The 19488-nt window shown below is 31.7% G+C and overlaps 1 protein-coding gene across 1 annotated transcript; it reads right to left on the minus strand.

Moving 5' to 3' along the window:
* Nucleotides 1-2895: 2895 nt before the first annotated feature.
* Nucleotides 2896-19277, minus strand: LOC135123212 (QRFP-like peptide receptor). Its single transcript, XM_064047706.1, has 3 exons — nucleotides 19081-19277; nucleotides 18915-19032; nucleotides 2896-3834 (listed from the first exon to the last, which is right to left on the minus strand). The coding sequence occupies exons 1-3, from the start codon at nucleotides 19275-19277 to the stop codon at nucleotides 2896-2898; spliced, it is 1254 nt and encodes a 417-aa protein (XP_063903776.1).
* Nucleotides 19278-19488: the final 211 nt, after the last annotated feature.

Genomic DNA, 19488 nt, shown 5'->3' on the forward strand with positions numbered 1-19488 from the left:
CGATTCAGCTTGTAGAAATCTATCTCTCTGAATTTTTCGTGGATTTTTTCTGTATCGCCAAAATGAAGTCTGACAAACTTTAAGAAATTTAAAAATTTGACTTTGAACTCGAATACTTTGACAATTTTTATGTTCTCCTGAGATCTTTTTTGAGACGATGAACACGTTAGTTTTTTATTCAGTTCGTCGAAATCTAACTCCTAAATTTTTTGTGGATTTTTCATCACTACTTAAGCATTGTCAAAATTTGTCAAATTTTTTATCAAGTTTCTTTTAATTATTTGGGCCTTCAGAATTGTTTTGCGCCTTCACTTCTTCGAAAATTCTTACCATTTTTTCAGAATCGCCAAAACAAAATTATTTTTTTTTAATGTTTGATTTTGGACACGAATATTTCGAAAACTGATTGCTGTATGGACTTTGAAATATTTTTCTTGATAGACATGTCAGTCTTGGATGAGCACGATTTTTTTCATAATTCAGTTTTTCCGGAGTTGAGCTAAATAAGTCCTTAACAAAAAATGCTACCATCGCTGCGAGATTTTTCATGTTCGCTTCCTGTCAAAAATTTTCAAAAGGGATTTCTTTTATTAATTTAAACCTACATAATTTTTTATGTATCTTCATTTTTTTCGAAAATTTCTACCAACCTTCCAAATTAGCCAAAATGAAATGTAACAAATTTTGACATATTTAAAAAATTTGACTCTGAACCCAAATATTTTGAAAATTTTGTACGTTCTCCTGTAAACTCGGTCCGGGATCATGAACATTTTATGTTTATCGATTCAGTTCGGCAAGGCTAAATTTTTCAAACCCCCTCATGAAATTTTTGACATTTTCTCAAGTACTGTCGAAAATTACCAAAAGACTTTTCGTCGTTGATGTACACCTTCAGATGTTTTTTATGGTTTAATTTTTTCAAAAAATGTCAAAGTAAAATTTGACAAGTTTTAAAATATTTCAAAAATTTTATTTTCAAATCAAATATTTCGAAAACCAGTTGTTATATCGACATTGAACTATTTGTTCTGATAGACGTACCATTTTTGAGTAAACGAGATTTTTTTCATAAATTTTAGTGACCCAGAGTTTTACCTAAGTTGTGCTAAATAATTTCTCAAGAAAAGTGCTTTCGTTCCTTAGGGATTTTTTATGTTCGTTTAAATCTTGATTCGGGAACACAAATGTTGTATTTATCTATTCAGCTCGAGAAATCTATTACCCAGATTTTTTCATAGATTTTGGGCCCCTTCCTAGGCACTGTGAAAACTTATCAAAAATAATTAATTTTATTGATCCAGGCCTTCAGATTTTTTGTACATCTTCATTTCTTCAAAAATTCCTAACAACTTTCCAAATTAACCAAAATGATATCTGACAAATTTTGAGAAATTTAAAAAATTTTACTTTGAACCCAAATATTTTGAAATTTTTCTATGTTCTCGTGTAATCTTGGTCCCGGTCCAAAAATACATTATATTTTTCGCTTCAGTTCGTCGACATTTGTTTCATCGAACTTTACCTGGATTTTTGGGCGACTTCACCAAAGCTCAATTTTTGAATATTCCCCGGTATGAAATTTTTGACATTTTCTCAAATACTGTCGAAAGTTACCAAAAGATATTCAAAACGTTTTTTACTGTTTCATTTTCTCAAAAACATTCATTTTTCCAGAAATCCCAAAATAATGTCTGGCAGACTTTGAGACATTTCAAAAGTTTGAATTTTGATAGACGTATTATTCTTGAGTAAACAGGATTTTTTTCGTAATTTTTGACGACCCACTTTTTCCGTCTAGATCTCATACAACCAAACGCTATGTTTTTCGATTCAGCTTGTAGAAATCTATCTTTCTGAATTTTTTGTGGACTTTTGGCCTCCTCCTATAAGCACAGTCAAAATTTAGGAAAAGAATTTCTCTTGTCAGTTTAGAGCTTCAGAATTTTGTTGCACCTTCTTTTCTTCGAAAATTCCTACAATTTTTTCCAGAATCGCCAAAATTTTGACATATTTTAAAAATTTGGCTTTGAATCCAAATATTTTTTAAAATTCTTATGTCATGTAATCTTAGTCTGAACCATGATCACATTATATTTTTCGATTCAGTTCGTCGAAATTTATCTTCCCGAATTTTGCTGGATTTTATGCAACTTCGTCTAAACTCAATTTTTCAATACCCTCCAATTTTGAATTTTTGACGTTTTTCTAAGCATTGTCGAAAATTACTAATAAGACTTTCAGTTGTTAATTTATCCTTCAGAGGTTTTTAGGATTTCATTTTTTCAAAAAATCCTACATTTGTTCGGAATCTTCAAAATAAAATCTGGGAGATTTTCAAATGTTTCATAAAGTAAATTTTGAATTCGAATTTTGTTTTGGCTATCCAGTTTTTTCGTTTTTTTGTGATTTTTGACTTCATCCTAAGCACTATCAAAAATTACCAAGAAAGATATTCTTTTAATTTAGGCCTCCAAAATATTTTTACACCTTCATTATTTCGAAAACTTCTATCACAAAAATAAAATCTCAAAAATTTTGAAATATTTTAAAAATTTTAATTCGAACCCGAATATTCTGAAATGTTTTTACGTTATCCTGTAATCTTGGTCCGGGACCATTAAAACATTATACTTTTTTATTCAGTTCGTCAAGATCTATTTCTCAGATTTTTTCTGTATTTTTCAACTCTTTGTAAGCAATATCAAATTTTACCAAAAAAAATTTCAAAAATTATACTTAAAGATTTTTTTTGCCCAATGGAATATCGTACTTCTAAAAGTGTATTTTACAAATAAAACTGCAAGTTTTACACATAGTACTTTATTAAGTAACTGTAAATAGTAATATTCAGTACAACCTAAATATAAATTCTAAGTACATTAACACAATATTCTAATATTTCGCCTGTATTTCGTTCACGTGCTCTTGGAACTTTACCTTCGAATTGCACCTACTCCTATTAAATTCGTTCACCACGAACGGGTTCTCCTTCTCGAACTCATCAAACTCCCGCCTCGAGAAGCATATGCAGCAAATCTCCCAAAAGAAATCATTGGCACTTTTCTTAACCCTAATCCACACCGTCAACGTCGGATTAAGAAAAGTATACAACAACGGGTTCAAACAACAATTAACAATATGCAAAGCAACGAACGAGTAGTTCAAATACCACACCCACATCCCGTAATTCTGAACCCACAACTTCAAAATATAAACCCCGAAGTACGGCAACCGACAAACTATGAAAACCATCATCAAAGTGATGATAATTTTAAACGTGCGTATCTTCCTCTCCACCTTAATATCCCGATTCTTCCCCATCGCTTTGACGTGCTTGATCCGGATTTCCGAGTTGGAGGTGGAGGAGGCCGAGGCTTCGTTCGGGAGGACGGAAGTCACAGGCTTCCGGTGTTTCCAGACGAGAGAGGCGATGTTGTAGTAAAACCAGAGGAAGACTATCAACAGAGGGAGGAAGATGATAATGACCATGACGATGTAGTAGATCTTCATGTTGTCTTTCTCGAAGCTGATGCAAACGTCGGCTGGTTCGTACTCGAAGTTGTTCCCGAAGTCGGTAGGGTAGGCGTACACTATTATGACGGGCTGTTGGCTGAAGAAGTGGTAGAGGGGGTAGGAGACTAAGAGGATGACGATCCACAAGATAATGGTCAGGAGGATGCAGGTGGAGGGCGGAGGGTTCCATCTTTTGCTGAGGGCGTGGACTACGTTGCGGTAGCGGTCCATGGCGATGAACATCAGGGCGACGGAGCTGGCCATGATCCCGGCCATTTGCAGCATGGGGATGACGGAGCAGAGGAACGAACCTAGAGTCTGAAAGTTTTACAGAGATATTAAATAAGTATAAGAATTAATTGGATTCTTGGTTGAGTGCACATTGTTAGCAACAGCTGAAGTTAAAGTCATAGTAAACAGTGATTTTCAGGGGTAACAAGTGTGATTGGGTGATAGTAAAAGCAGCAAAAGAGAATATTTCGTAAAAAAAAAACGCGAATACAACTGCTGAGACAAGAAAAACAGCAAGGTTATGTCAAATCAGAAGACGATTGAGAGTGATAAGATTGGTGATATCTTTGCGGCCTGGCGAGAAAGAGCTGATAGTGAAGGAAGCGACATTGAAAATGGAAGAAAGAGAACAAATAAAGCAAGGACAAGAGCCGTTGATGGAAATGATGAAGCAACTAATGGAAGAAATGAAACAACTGAGAGAAGAAAATAGAGGGGTAAAAAAAGAATTACAGACAATAAATGGAATACTGGAAAGAGAAAGAGAAGAATGGAAAGAAAACGAGAGAAGCTTCGAAGAAAGAATCAATAATTTAGAGAAGAAGTTGGAAAAAAAAGAGAGGCAAGAAAGAAGAAACAATTTCATAATTACGGGTATGGAAATAAGGGGAAAAACAGATGCAAAAGAAGTGGAGGAATTTTTGAAAAAAGAAATTGAGGTAGAAGTGAAAGTGTCGGAAACAGTAATTATAGGGAAAGAGGAAAGCAAGAAAATACTGGTTAAGACGCTTTGGGAGGAAAAACAAGAGGTGATGAAGAATAAAAATAAACTGAGAGGAAAGAGAATATATATTGATAATGATTGGACAGTACAAGAGCAAAAAATTCAAAAAGGAATTAGGTAGGTAGCTAAAGAGGAAATAAAAAAAGGATACACAACAAGAGTGGGATATAAGAAGCTGAAAGTAGGGGACAAAATGTATACATGGAATGAAAATAAAGAAAAATTGGAAGAAAAATTTCTCAAATCAAGTCAGCACTAACCGAAGAAAGAAACACAAAGGGGAGGGGTAGTAATGATGGGACAAATAAAGACTTTAAGTTTAAGAATGTAGATTTTGTACATAATAGAAGAATGGGAAAGAAAAATGGGGAGATAAACGTGGTTTAAAATTACTCTTTTGGAATATTGCGGGTTTGAAAAAGAAAGATAATTTATTTTGGGACTACCTGAAAAATTTTGATTTTGTGGGACTAACAGAAACATGGATACTAGAGACAGACTGGAACAAACTGAAAGACGTGTTGCCAAAGGAATTTCAGTGGAAATTGCAAGGGGCAAAAAAAGAAAAACGCAAGGGTAGAGCAAAAGGTGGAATCATAACAGGAGTGAAGAAAGATATAAAAGAAATAGGAGAGGGGGCAATAGAAATGGAAGGCTTAGTTAAAAGAAAACTGATTGTAAATAAAAAAAGATGGAGAATCTGCACAATATATAGTAGAGGAATGAGAAACACGAAACAAGAAATACAAGAAAAAATCGAAGAGTCCGAAGAAGAATTTCTATTGCTAGGAGGGGACTTTAATGCCAGAATAGGGAACAATAGCAGGGAAGAAGACGGGGAAAACATACGAAAATCGAAAGATGAAGTAGAAAACAAAGACGGAAAATTGCTATGGGAATTAATTGAAGAAAGAGGTTGGGAAGTCTTGAATGGGGCGAAGGAAGGGGACGAGGAGGGGGAATTTACCTGGATAGGTAAAAGAGGGGAATCGGTAATAGACTACGTAATAGTAAACGGATTAGCAGAAGAAGAGGTAGAAACATTCAAGATAGGAGAAAGAGTGGACTCCGATTACATGCCACTAGAAGTAAAATTGAGGGGCATAAGTAGAGGGAGCGGATGCTTAAGGAATGAAGTAGGAAAAGAGAAGAAGATATGGGTATGGAATGAAAAAAGAATTGAGCATTATAAAAAAAAATGTTGGAAGTGGAATTTAAAGAAAAAGGAACTGAAAAGAAAATGGAAGAATTAAAAAGAGAAATTGAAAAAGCAGCCATAAGAAAAGAAATTGTAACGAGAAATTTAGAAAAGAGAAACAGATGGTGGAATAGCAAATGCAGAGATTTAAAAACAGAAGCAAGGAAATGTTTACGAAGGTGGAAAAAGGGGAAAGGTATAAAAGAAGAGTACTGGCAAGCAAAAAATAATTATAGAAAACGATGCAAATAAAAGAAAGAAGAGATACAGCAAGAAGAAGAAGAAAAAATTAAAGCCATAAGAACTGAGCAAGAGGCATGGCAGTGTATAAATAAAGAACGGAAGAACAAAATCACGATTAGTGAAGACATACCTATAATACAGTGGAAGAAACATTTTATGGAACTGTTGAATGGAAAGGAAGAGAAAATTGTAGCGCAAGATATTCGAGTAGAGGAAGTAGGAAAACAAAGAAATTGAAATTAAGATGGCGTCGGCGAGTGTAAACGTGTCGCATACAGTGTTGTCTTCTAAAATAAATGATGATGTTGATAAGCAATGCAGAAAATGTAAAAACAAAGTGTCTAATGCCTGGTCGTGTGTTAAGTGTCATACGTACTTTCATAAAAGCTGTGCTTTAGTGGTACAAGAAAGGAATAACAAGCTTATTTTTCTGTCGAATAATGAGCTAGTATGTGATAAGTGCTGTAAGTTCCAATAGTTCTACATCTTCAGCTCAAGATGTTTTAAAGTTTTTGAATAGTGATGAATTTTCCAATCTGTTAAATAAAATGGTCGACAAGGCTGTGTCTCCTCTAATGATCGAAATTAAAAAACTTAGAGATGAGGTTCAGATTCTAAAATCAAGTATTTTCGAGAAGATGATCGTTTATCTGAAAAATCATCAGTTTTATCTAGTAATGAAACTGAAAGTAATGTCTTCACAATTAGTGGTAGTAGTGACAAGAAAGGTCCTCAGAAAAACCTGGATAAAACATCGTTTAAAAGAAATGTAAACCTTCGCTCAGCTGTTGTGGAAGATAATCAAAACGTGTATGAACCCAATAAAAATGCTCCAGTTAAGTCAAATATTACTAATGCTACCAGTGAAACGAGGGTAATGAAGACTTGATAATTGGTACTTCTCAAGTCACCAATGAAAATGGAGATGCTCTTGAAGATCGTAGTAATGAGTTTGTTGCTGTCACTAGGCGACGAAAAAGGGACATTCATGTCACAAGAGTAAATCCTGGGGTTAATATCTATTAGTAAGATTGAAGATTACATTAGGAATAAATTACAGTGTGTTTGTAGCGCAAATGACAATATGGACAATATTCAATCCTTTGAACTTAAACAATTAAATTCTAAATTCCCTGATAAACACAGTTCCTTTAAATTATCAATCGATTTCTCATTAATTGAAAAAGTTTTGGATCCATCTTTTTGGCCAATCGGTATTGCTGTTCGTAAATATTTTAGTCCTCGTAGTTTACGCAGACAATCAAATTTTCAAAAAACTCCAGATCAGCAAACTCAGAGTTAACAATTTATTATCAGAATGTTAGAGGGTTGAGAACTAAAATCAGTGATTTATATTCTAATGTATTGTGCGAGAACTATCCGATAATTTCATTAACAGAAACTTGGCTTAATGACACATTTTTGAATGGGGAAATTATAGATGATAGATATGTTGTTTACAGAAAGGATAGATCCTTTTTAGAGACGAATAAAGAACGTGGTAGTGGTGTAATGATAGCTGTTATAAAGAATATTCCTTCTACTTTACTGCAAATTGATACTCTTCAAAGAGAAGAAGTTTGGATACTAATCTCGTTTAATGGCATTCAAATTATAATTGGAACTGTGTATTTTCCTCCTAATTCACTCTTAGCTGTGTATTCTGACCATATATCTTTGGTTGATTCTTTAATTGCTGATTATCCTGAAACTACAGTATGTATTGTTGGTGATTACAATTTGCCTGGATTGAGCTGGAAAAGTGATACTAATTGTAATTATTTAATACCTGTTAATGTTGTTTCAATGATTGAAGAATTAATTTGTGACAATTTCGCTGTGAGTGGTCTTTTTCAATACAACTTTATATTGAATGGAAATGATGTAATTTTGGATTTAAGCTTTAGTAATACTGCACTTATCATTGAAGAATGTTTATCCTTATTACCGAAAGATATAAATCATCCTGCCTTTATTATTAAAATTAGTGACATATTCTTGCCTTTACTAGATCGTACTATATACACATCTTATTTGGATTTTAAGAACGCGTCATTTGATGTAATTAATACCTACCTGGAGCAAATTGATTGGTTTACCATGGAAAATTTTTCTCATCTTGATGATTGTATGTATTATTTTTATTCTCGCATAAATTCTCTTATAACTCGTTTTGTTCCTATTGTTGTTAAAAAAACTCAGAACAACTTTCCTTATTAGGTTGATAACCATACAAGATCTCTTATTGTGAAAAAAAGAGAAGCTCATAGGAATTTTAAGGTAACTGGATTATATTCAGATTACGTAAAGTTTTGTGATCTTAGACGTACATGTAAGTTGGCTATGAACTTGTGTAGGAAAAATCATATTCGAAGTGTTGAGCAGAATATTATTGTTAATAGTAATAGTTTTTGGTCATTTGTCAAGAAATCAAAATCTAATACAGTGGGGTTTCCCTGTTCTATGTTCTTAGGTGATATCATAGCTGATTCTTCTAAATGCATTGCAGATTTGTTTGCTACTTATTTTCAAACTGTATATACGGTAGCTGATACTGATGTTAATATGAGTTCATCAATTTGGAAAGACAATCTTGTTGATATTAATTCATTTGAAATATCCACCGACCTTGTTTTGTCTAAATTACTTTCCTTAGATTCTTCTGTCAAAATAGGTCCAGATGGTATTCCATCACTATTTTTAAAACAATGTGCTCACAATTTATGTTTTCCCCTACAAATTTTATATAAAAGATCTTTACAATTATCCAAAGTTCCTACACTATGGAAAATTTCTTATGTTACACTTATTTATATAAGAAAGGTCATCGTAGTGATATTTCAAACTATAGACCTATTAGTATTGGTTCACCTATAGCCAAAATATTTGATTCAATTACATGTGACATTTTGTCTTTCCATGTAAAAAATATCATCCTAGATGAACAAAGGGCGTTCGACAACTTCTAATTTAATGATATTTACTAATTATATAGTTAATAATATGGAAAATGGTTACGATACTGATTGTATTTACACTGATTTGGCAAAAGCTTTGATAGGGTGAATATTCGTATTCTACTATTAAAATTGGCTAAGATTGGAATTGGTGATCCTTTACTATCATGGATAGATTCATATCTAAGTAATCGAAGGCAATTTGTAATTATAAATGGGTTTAAATCAAAATGTATAATTCCATCTTCTGGTGTTCCGCAAGGTTCCCAGTTAGGGCCTTTGCTTTTCTCTCTATTTATAAATGATATCAAAGATGTTATAAAATCTAGCCAGTTTTTACTATTTGTAGATGATTTAAAAATCTTTAAAAAAATTACTTGCCCCTCTGATTGTCACATGATACAATCTGATTTGAACTTTTTAGAATTTTGGTGTAAGAAAAATGGACCAGAATTTAACATACCTAAGTGTAAGGTTTTAAGATTTAGTCGCAAATTATGTTCGGAACATTATAATTGTACATTGTCTTCTATTGTTCTTGAAAATGTGACCAGTTTTTGTGATTTAGGAATTACTATTGATAGTAAACTCTCTTTTACTTTTCACATAACTAATATTGTTTCTAAAGCAAATAAAATGTTAGGATTAGTAAAAAGAACCTGTAGTGAGTTCACAAATCTTAGATCTTTTATTGTTTTGTTTTCATCTTTTGTAAGGTCGATCCTCGAATACGGTGTTACTATATGGTCTCCTTATTATAAGATGCACAGTCAAAGAATTGAAAAAATTCAAAAAAAAATTCGTCAAATTTCTGTGCTATAAGTTCAAAATATTTTTCAATAGCTATAATTATACTATGATAATAAGTTATTTTGGGCTTACGTTACTTCCTAAGAGAAGAATAATGTTTGATATGTGTTTTGTTTATAAAGTATTGTCTGGTATCGTTACTTGTTCAAATATTTTAATTTTATTTATGATACATGTTCCATCTCGTCAAGTAAGAAATTCTCACTTACTTTCAATTCCATATCATCGTACTTTGTACGCGTTTCAATCGCCTGTTAGTCGTCTTGCTAGACTGACACTTATCTATAATGAAATTGAGTTTGTGGGAATTTCATACACCAGGTTTTAAATCATCGGTCCACAGGAAGATTTTAATTTAGTGTTGTAACTTTTGTATGTTTTTATTATTGTAATTGGTTTTTTTTTTGACCGTTAATAAACATCATCATCATCATCACAAGTAGGAAGACTGAAAAGAGGAAAAGCACTGGAGAGGAACGGGTTGGTAAACGAAGTGTGGATATTTGGGACGGATAGGATGATTGAAAGATTGAGCGAGTTAATGAATGATGTGTGGACGGGTAAAGGTTTTCCAAGGGACTGGAGAGTAGGGCAAATATGCCCAATTCATAAAAAGGGTAGTAAAGTAAAAGTAGAGAATTATCGGGGAATAACTCTCCTAAATACGGCATATAAACTGTACGCAATGGTGTTAAATGAAAGGTTGGTGACAGAGATGAACGAAAGTAGTATATTACCGGAAATTCAAGCGGGATTTAGAAGAGGTAGAGGGGCTATGGACAATGTATATATCCTGCATCATCTAATAGAAAAAGAGTTGCTAAAGGAAGGAGGTCGGGTATATGCACTGTTTGTAGACCTAAAAGCCGCGTTTGATACGGTGGACAGAGAATGTTTGTGGGAATGCATGGAGAGAAGAGGACTGAGTGAAAAGTTAATTGCAGCAGCAAGAGAGATTTATAGACAGACAGTGACTAGTGTGAGAGTGGGAGGAATAGAAAGTGAAATGTTTTGGACGACGAAAGGATTGAGACAGAGATGCCCATTAAGTCCCAGTCCGTTTGCTTGTTACATAAGCGATATCGAGGAAAAGTTTAGAGGAGTACAAGCGGGAGGAATTGTGGTGGGGAGAGAAAAGGTATGGTGTTTGGCATTTGCAGATGATTTGGTAATATTGGCGAAGGATGAATGTGCAATGAATGAGATGAAAAAAAAATCTGCAAAGATACTTTAAAAGAAAGAAACTGGAGGTAAATGTAGAAAAAACAAAAATGATGGTGTTTAGAAAAAAAGGGAGAAAAGGGGAGGAAAAAGTGTGGCGTTGGGAAGATCGAATCATAGACACAGTAAAGGAGTTTAAATATTTAGGATTTAAGTTTACAACAACTAACACGATAAAAACACACATAAGAGAAAGAAGAGTCAAAGCAATGCAGATAATGGGAATGGTGTGGAGTATAGGTGAGAGAATATTTGCACGTGACGTAAGAAGAAGGATGAAAATGTTTGATAGTTTAGTTAGGAGTGTATTAATCTATGGAGTGGAGATATGGGGATGGAAAGAATATGCAGAGATGGAAGCAGTACAAGAAAAATATTTGAGGTGGATGTTAGAGCTACGGAAAGAGACGCCAGGCTATATAGTAAGAGAAGAATGTGAAAGAGAGAAATTAAGGGTATACACTGAGAAAAGAGCTGTAAAGTATGATGAAAGGTTGAAACAAAGAGAGGAATGTAGGCTATTTTATGAATGCTGGAAGGAAAAAAAAAGGAAGCAGGGAAAGAACATCACAAGGGTAGACAAGGATATTATGAAAGACTAGGATACGCATGGATGGAAATAGAGAGAATGAGAGAAATGGGGGTGAGTATGAGAGAAGAGTTGTGTCTGCGTGACAGAGACATAGATAAACAAGAGTGAAGAGCGAGTGTAAGTAATTCTAGGTACAATGCAGACTATAGAAAGATAAAAACAGAAACAATACCAAAGTACCTAGACCGAGAAAGCGCGAAAGAAAAAAAAATTGCGAGATGTAGGTGTGGAAATGAAGAAAGAAATAATAAGTTTTGGGTAAGCGAAGGTGAACAGCGATAATTGTATCTAATGTTAAAACCCAAACAGTCTTCAATAAATTAATTGTTTTACAAAGGCATCAGACCATGTAACCCGTTACCAGAGAGTATAAAAAGCCAACCAACTTTAAAAAAATTCAAGCATCAGGTAAAGTAAATTATTATACAACAATCCTTCGAGGAAATTAATAGCTATTAACTTTGCTTAAACTAATTAATATTTTTAGTAATAATTTACAATATAATTCTTTGTTTCTTTACTTTATATTTAGGATACACTCATGCCTTATTTTTGCCTTCTTGTGTTCATTAGCTTACAATACGGTGAACAGGACGAAATTAATAAACAGATTGAGAGAACTAGATATTCCCGAAAAACCAAAAAATTTAATACAAATGACAGACCAAGAAAGAAGTGGAAGGAAGCTATAAAGGAAGACTTAGTAGAAAAACAAATACAAATAATTGTATGGTGATTCGTTCTTTGGAAATCAAAAATTATATTAAATTTACTCTGAGATAGTTTCAACTTCAACTAATTTCAAAAATCCGCAGAGTTAATACACATTTTACTAGGAGGAGCAACCAACAAATAAGCCTAGTTATGTTGGTTGCCTAAGATTGGTAACTGAACTAGACTTGAGATTAGTGTGGAATAGGGTTGCCAGATTTTTTCAGAAGGTATATATGAGTTCCATGGAAAAATATATATGAGATCAGTTAAAAATATATGAAACGTTTTAGGCCGAGTTTACAGAAGCTCGAATTAATATTTAATTTAATCGCGTCTCTAATTTGACGTTTCTGCACCACTTTTTTGTCATGATTCAGCCGACAACTTTGCATACATGTTAGACAGTAGACTCTGAATTATTGGAATTCGAATTTAAGTTTCTGCGTCTAAAGTGCAGAGTACAGAATTCGAAATGGCGGTTAAAATGAAAATATATGAGATTATCTCATATATTTAATACTTGGTATGAGGTATGAGATTTTCTTTAAATATCTAATACTCATACCAAATATATGAGATCTGGCAACCCTAGTGTGGAAGATAATGAAACGTCATTGTATCTAAAACAAACTGACTTTGGCAATGCATCATTTATCATTATTCATTAGAAAAATATTTGCTTGTTTCCAAGAGCACCGCACCTAATGACCGAGCGTCCAATGTCTAGCGCATTTTAGCAACATGGCTCTTATGCTAAATGAGTGTAAAGACCTCCGTCGACTAAGGTAAACGACCATAATTCCCACAAGTTGAGAGCAATATTACAGGTTTTCTTTTTGATTAAAACTGAGTTTCATAAAGCAGTTAGTTTTGTGAAAATGTAATATATGTTCACGTCTGTGTGAATGTAGGAAATACATTTTTCATTAGGAATTAAATTATTAGAAACATATCAGGACATTTTTTTTAACTCTGAACATATCCCATGCTTAATTCCTATGTACAATTAAAAAAAACACATCATGTATTGGAAGTATGCAACCAATCTTACGCCAGGTAATTTTAATAATCTTCTCACTTTTCCGGTGCTTTACAATACTTTCTGATATCGCAACTGAATGTGGACAAGTCTCCGTTTTAATCCAATGCAATTCTGGAGTTGAATTTATACTTTTTTTGTCTTCTGGTATTATACCGATACCTATGTTTTGATTTCTTATAATCGCCAAATATTGACAGTTATTTTATTACAACTGTGCATGACTGTCGTAAATCACAAGATGACATGGATGCATTAGTTCGTTGATGTGCGTCCAATAAATTGCAGATTAATTTAACGGTTATCTATCATCTGTCAGCTGTTATCAGTGGTAAATGATGGACCAGTTGGGCTCTTCAAAAGTTGTATAAAAATAATACAAAAAGGCTTAAAAATCGTACAAAATCTACACAGGACTGATAATAATTATACAAATTAAAAAAGAAAATAGTGTCGTACTGACAGAAAGACAAGACAACGAAAAGATGAAAAGTATGAAAGGAAAAGATTGAAGAAAGCGAATAACCGATAATAATCAAACACACGTTGAGATAACACAAGAGGAAGTCATAAAAGTTGTAAAGAAATTAAAGGTGGAAAAGGTGATTGAACACGATAAGGTTATTCTAGAAATGTTGAAACAGTTGTGAGAAAAAGGAATCACAACGTTAAGAGAAGTCTTTAATTTGTATTTATTTAATATATCTAAATTAAATAGAAACTATATAAAAACGAAAAATATGGAATAACCCCGTTGCATTAAACAGTAAAAGATACGAAAAATAAAATAAAAATGTTATTGGCCCTAAAATGCTAATTACGTAATAATAAGTAATATAGCGAAAACCATTTCTTCGTATTCTTATATTTGTCATAAAATATGTAAAGATGTACCATGCCAACACATTCATTAAATTTTCAAGCTCTTGGTTTCTCTTTGGTTTGAATAAATGCAGTCAAGATTTTTCTCCTTACAAAAATGTTGATGACGTCATTTAAAAAAAAATTGTAATGGAAAAACTCACTTGAAACAAACGCGTAGCACGCTTTCTTTACCTTATAATTTTTGAAAAAATTTAGATTTATTTACCTTCGACCAATTTTTTTTTCCCTTTTCTTCAATTTTTAATATCACAATTTTTGTTGTTTTATTTTCTGTGAGTGATTTTTTCAATTTTTCAATTTGTCGATATCTAAATTTTGCAATATTATGGATATTACTATTGTTCATTTTTCGATTTTTAGTTTCTCAGTTTTTAATTTTTTGATTTTTCAATTTTTCATTTCCTCAATTTATTCAAGTTGTTGAATTTTCATTCCTGGAATTTTTAATTTTCATTTTCTCAAAGTTGTCATAGTTTTTCTAATTTTCGTTTCTTTTTTTTAAGTTTTTCAATTTTATAATTTTTCGTTTATTCAATTCTTCAAATTTTCAATCCTTGATTTTTCAATTCCTCGTTTTCACAAGGAAAAGAAGGAAAAGGACGAAAAGGACAAAAAAAAATAATGTCATTGGCGCAGAGAAGAGCCTCATTTTTACCCAAACTTCGAAGAAACTGTTAAAACAACGACTGCTGAATGGAGAAATACCAAATATAAATTTAGGTCTGTTTTAACTCATTAATAATTTAATATTCTTTTTAATACTGTCAGGTTAGATAATAATGTCAGGTCAGATTAATATCAGTTTTTGCTGTATCTGTATCTTTTGTACCAATGTTTTTTAATTTATTTATTTAAAATTGGTTCAATAAAAATTATTATTATTATTATTATTAATTGTATTATTATAAAAGGACGGTGAAGTACGAAAAAGGACGAAAAGGACGAAAATGGACGAAAAAGGACGAAAAAGGACGAAAAAAGACGAAAAGGACGAAAAAGGACGAACAGGACGAAAAGGACGAAAAAGGACGAAAAGGACGAAAAAGGAAAATAAGGACGAAAAAGTATAATAAGGATGAAAAAGGACGAAAAGGACGAAAAAGGACGAAAAGGACGAAAATGGACGAAAAAGGACAAAAATGACGGAAAGGACGAAAAAGGACGAAAAGGACAAAAACGGACGAAAAGGACGAAAAAGGATAATAAGGACGAAAACGGACGAAAAGGACAATAAAGGACGAAAACGACGAAAAGGACAACAAAGGATGAAAAAGGACGAAAAGTACGAAAAGGACGAAAAAAAACGAAGAAGGAAGAAAAGGACGAAATCGGATGAAAAAGGACGAAGAGGACGAAAAGGACGAAAAAGAACGAAAAGGGGCAAAAAAGGACGAAAAAGGAAAAAAAGGACGGAAAAAGACGAAAATGACGAATAGGTCGAAAGAGGACGTAAAGGACGAAAAAGAACGAAAAGGACGAAAAAGGACGAAAAGGAAGAAAAAGGACGAAAGGGACAACAAAGGATGAAAAAGGACGAAAAAGGATACTAAGGACGAAAAAGGACAAAAAAGGAAGAAAAGGACGAATAAGAACGAAAATGACGAAAAGGTCCAAAAAGGACGAAAAGGACGAAAAAGAACGAAAATGACGAAAAAGGACGTAAAGGACGAAAAAGGATAATAAGGACGTTTTTAAATTTTTTTTTTGCATTATTTGGATTTTTCAATTATGAAATTTTCTAATTTCTTTTAATTTTCAATATTTCGATTTTACAATATTTCGTTTTTTATTTTGAAGTTTTTCGATCTTTACGTTTCTTAAATTTTTCAAGTTCTTGAATTCCAATTTTAGATTTTTAAAAAAATTCATTTTATACTTTTTCGTTTTTTCATTTTTAATTTTACAATTTTACAATTTTTCCACTTTGCAACAAAAAATTGGGAAATTGCAAAAGTCGAAAACTGAAAAATTGCAAATCGAAAAACTGAAGAATTAGAAATTAAAAATCGAGATACGTACTTAAAAGTTGAAAAAAAAAATTAATGAATGGCAAAACCGGAAAGAAGAACAAATGAATGGAATTCGAAAATTGGAAATCTCAAAATTTGTAAAATCGAAAATTGTCAAAGTTGTATACTTAGTCGAAAAACTGTAACGTTAGAAATTCGAAAAATTAAATATCGAAAAATTGAAAAATTAAAAACTGAAAAATTGAAAAATTGAAAAAGTTTTAGTAACCAATAAATGAAAAACGGAAAAATTCTGAATCGTAAAATTGAAAAAATGAAAAATTTTAAGAAATAGACACATATTTGAAGTGAAAACTAGAAAAATTGTAAATAAAAAATTGAAAAATCGAGAAACTGAAAAATCGAAAAATTGTAAACCGAAAAACTGCGAATCGAAAAATTGAGAAATCCAAAAATTGACAAATTGAAAATTGAAAATTCAAAAAATTGTAAATAAAAAAATTGCAAAATCTAAAACGTGAAATATCCAAAAGTTTGAAAATCGGAAAACTGAAAAATGTAAAAACGAAAATCACAAGAGATGCATATCTTAAAATTGAAGAAACAAAAAAATGATAAATTGAAAAATTAATAATATAAAAACTAAGAAATAAAAAAAAATGAAAAATCGAAGATCTGAAAATACAAAAATTGCGAAATTGAAAAAGTGTAAAACTATATGACTGCAATACTTGAAAATTAAAAAAAAAAATAAAGAATGGCAAAATTTGAAAAAGAAACAAATGAATGGAATTGAAAAATTGGAAAACCCAAAATTTGTAAAATCGAAAAATTATAGAATTATGAAAACTCTACAGGTGAAAAATTATAAAATAGAAAATTCGACATATTGAAAAATGAAATATCAAGAAATGAGAAATTGCAAAAATTAAAAATAGAAAAATTAAAAAATCGAATCGATGAAAAAGTTTCAGTAAAATTGAAAAAATTAAAAATTTTAAGAGTTATAATAATTATTATTAGATACATATTCCAAATGCAAACTACAGAAACTGCAAATCAAAAACTGAAGAAGAGCAAAATTGCAAATCAAAAAATTTAAAAATCCAGAAATTAATTAATTAAAAAAAATTCAAGAACTTGCAAGTCGAAAAATTGAAAAATCTAAAAGTTAAATATCTAAAAGTTGGAAAACCGGAAAACTGAAGAATTTAAAACTGAAAATCAGGAAAGATGCATATCGTAAAATTAAAGAAACAAAAATTGAAGAATTAAAAATATACAAACTAAAATTTGAAAAAAAAATGAAAATTCGAAAAACTAAAAAGACAAAAAATTTCAAAGCTAAAAAACGTGATATTTAAAAATAAAAAAAAAAAATAGTAAATTTGAAAAGAGCAAACCACTGGAATTGAAAAATTAGAAAACCCAAAAATTGTGATATCAAAAAATTATAGAGTTGTCAAAACTAAACAGTAACCTGTAACACTGACAGATCGAAAAATTGAAAACTGAAAAATTGAAAAACCGATTGAAAAAGGAAAACGGAAAATTGAAAAAGTGAAAAATTTTAAGAATTATAATTAATATCAGATACATATGTGAAAAGAAAACTAGAAAAATTGCAGATCAGAAAAATTTAAAAATCGAGAAACTGTAAAATCGAAAAATTGAAAACAGAAAAATTTCAAATCGACTAACTTAAAAATTCAAAAATTGATCATTTTCACATTAAAAAAAAAATTAAAAGTTAGAAAAGCCGAAGAATTGCAAAACGAAAAATTGAAAAATTGAAATTGAAAAAACAAAAAATTTAAAACCGAAACATTAAAAATTGGAAAAATTATAAAAATAAAGAAAATAAAAAACTGAAACGAAAAATTGCATACCTAAACTTTGAAGAAATGAAAAATTAAAAAGTCTAAAAATTGAAAACTCATGAAACTCAAATCGAAAAATTGCAAAATCTAAAATTTGAAGAAATCAAAATTTAGGAAATTGAAAAACTGAGTGTTATTTAGGCCTTTTTACCTTTACAGTGATAAAGTTCCAAATATACGAGCAATCTTTCGGTTACAAATTTTGAAACACTTATTGTTCCAGTAACTAGATTTGAATTTGAATTAATTTGATAGTTTTTAACTTATTTTACCGTTTAACTTTATTGCTATTTATAAAATTCTCCACATATTAGCAAATAAAATAAAATCACAAACTTTGTTACATAACTTGGCAGCAAATACCACTACATTCTTAAAAAGCAATATTCATTAATCAACATGTGGTCCAGATAAGTATTTTCGTAATAAAAAAAACCCAATAAAACATTGTACTTCCAAATCGGAATAATAAAACATTCAGATATGATATGAACGACTTTTATTGCAAGCGTTTATTAATCGAACAAAACTCAGCTTTGATTCGACGTGAGTCAAAGAAAGAAAACAAAACGAGTGACTCAAAGTCAACCAAAATAAAGCAACACGCTATTATTCTTGTTTGCTTTGATCTACTGCAGGTTTAGTTTCAAGGGCTATATTACTATTTGCTATATTTAGCTAAGTGTAAATGTAGTAGTCACACTATGCACTCGTGATGAAGCGACGAGATAAAAAATTCAGATGACAGGCATTAAGCTGATAAACAATGTAAATTAGAAACGGAAAATCATCGAAAGGAAATGCTTTAAATTGTGGATAACAACGAAACGAGTGTGGAGATGAATACAGAAGCAACTAAAGGAATAGAACTCACCCACACTAGCAGCTCATGTGAGAAAGTCTCCAAGTTGTTGGTGGCAATAACAATGGTGCTCAAAATATCCGAGACGGCCAGCGAGACGATGCAAGTCTTCTGCACGTACCTGTACTTCCTGAAAATTTTCTATTTCTTTACACTTTCTAAACCAATCAGTTTTTACCTTTTGCTAATCGAGTATATCGCAGCACAATTCCCACACAACGACAACACAGAGAAAACCACGAAGATCCCCATGAAGGTGAATCTTTCGTAGTCACTCAAAATACTCAAAGTATCCGGAAGAACGCAGTCATTTTGGTCCGCGTTCTTCAGCTCTGTGTCGTTGCTGGAGGTACCACCACCGCACTCGTCGCCCATTTTTCTGCAACGGAATGTGCAGCACTGTGCCAAATGCAAATTGATTCATACGAATATGGTGGTTTTAATCTGATAAAACAGCAATTTAATGGCGAATTGATCTATGATAAACAGTGATCTGGTGCGATAAAATTCCCTCGCCCAGAGATTTTAACAGGATTAGTGTCATTAGGTTTATGTGGATACGGATTAGGCGGAGGAGGTTCAGATG

Source organism: Zophobas morio, unplaced genomic scaffold, assembly GCF_036711695.1.
Source record: "Zophobas morio isolate AGI-343-1 ecotype UQ-CSIRO unplaced genomic scaffold, CSIRO_AGI_Zmor_V1 ptg000006l, whole genome shotgun sequence".
NCBI classification, from domain to species: Eukaryota; Metazoa; Arthropoda; class Insecta; order Coleoptera; family Tenebrionidae; genus Zophobas; species Zophobas morio.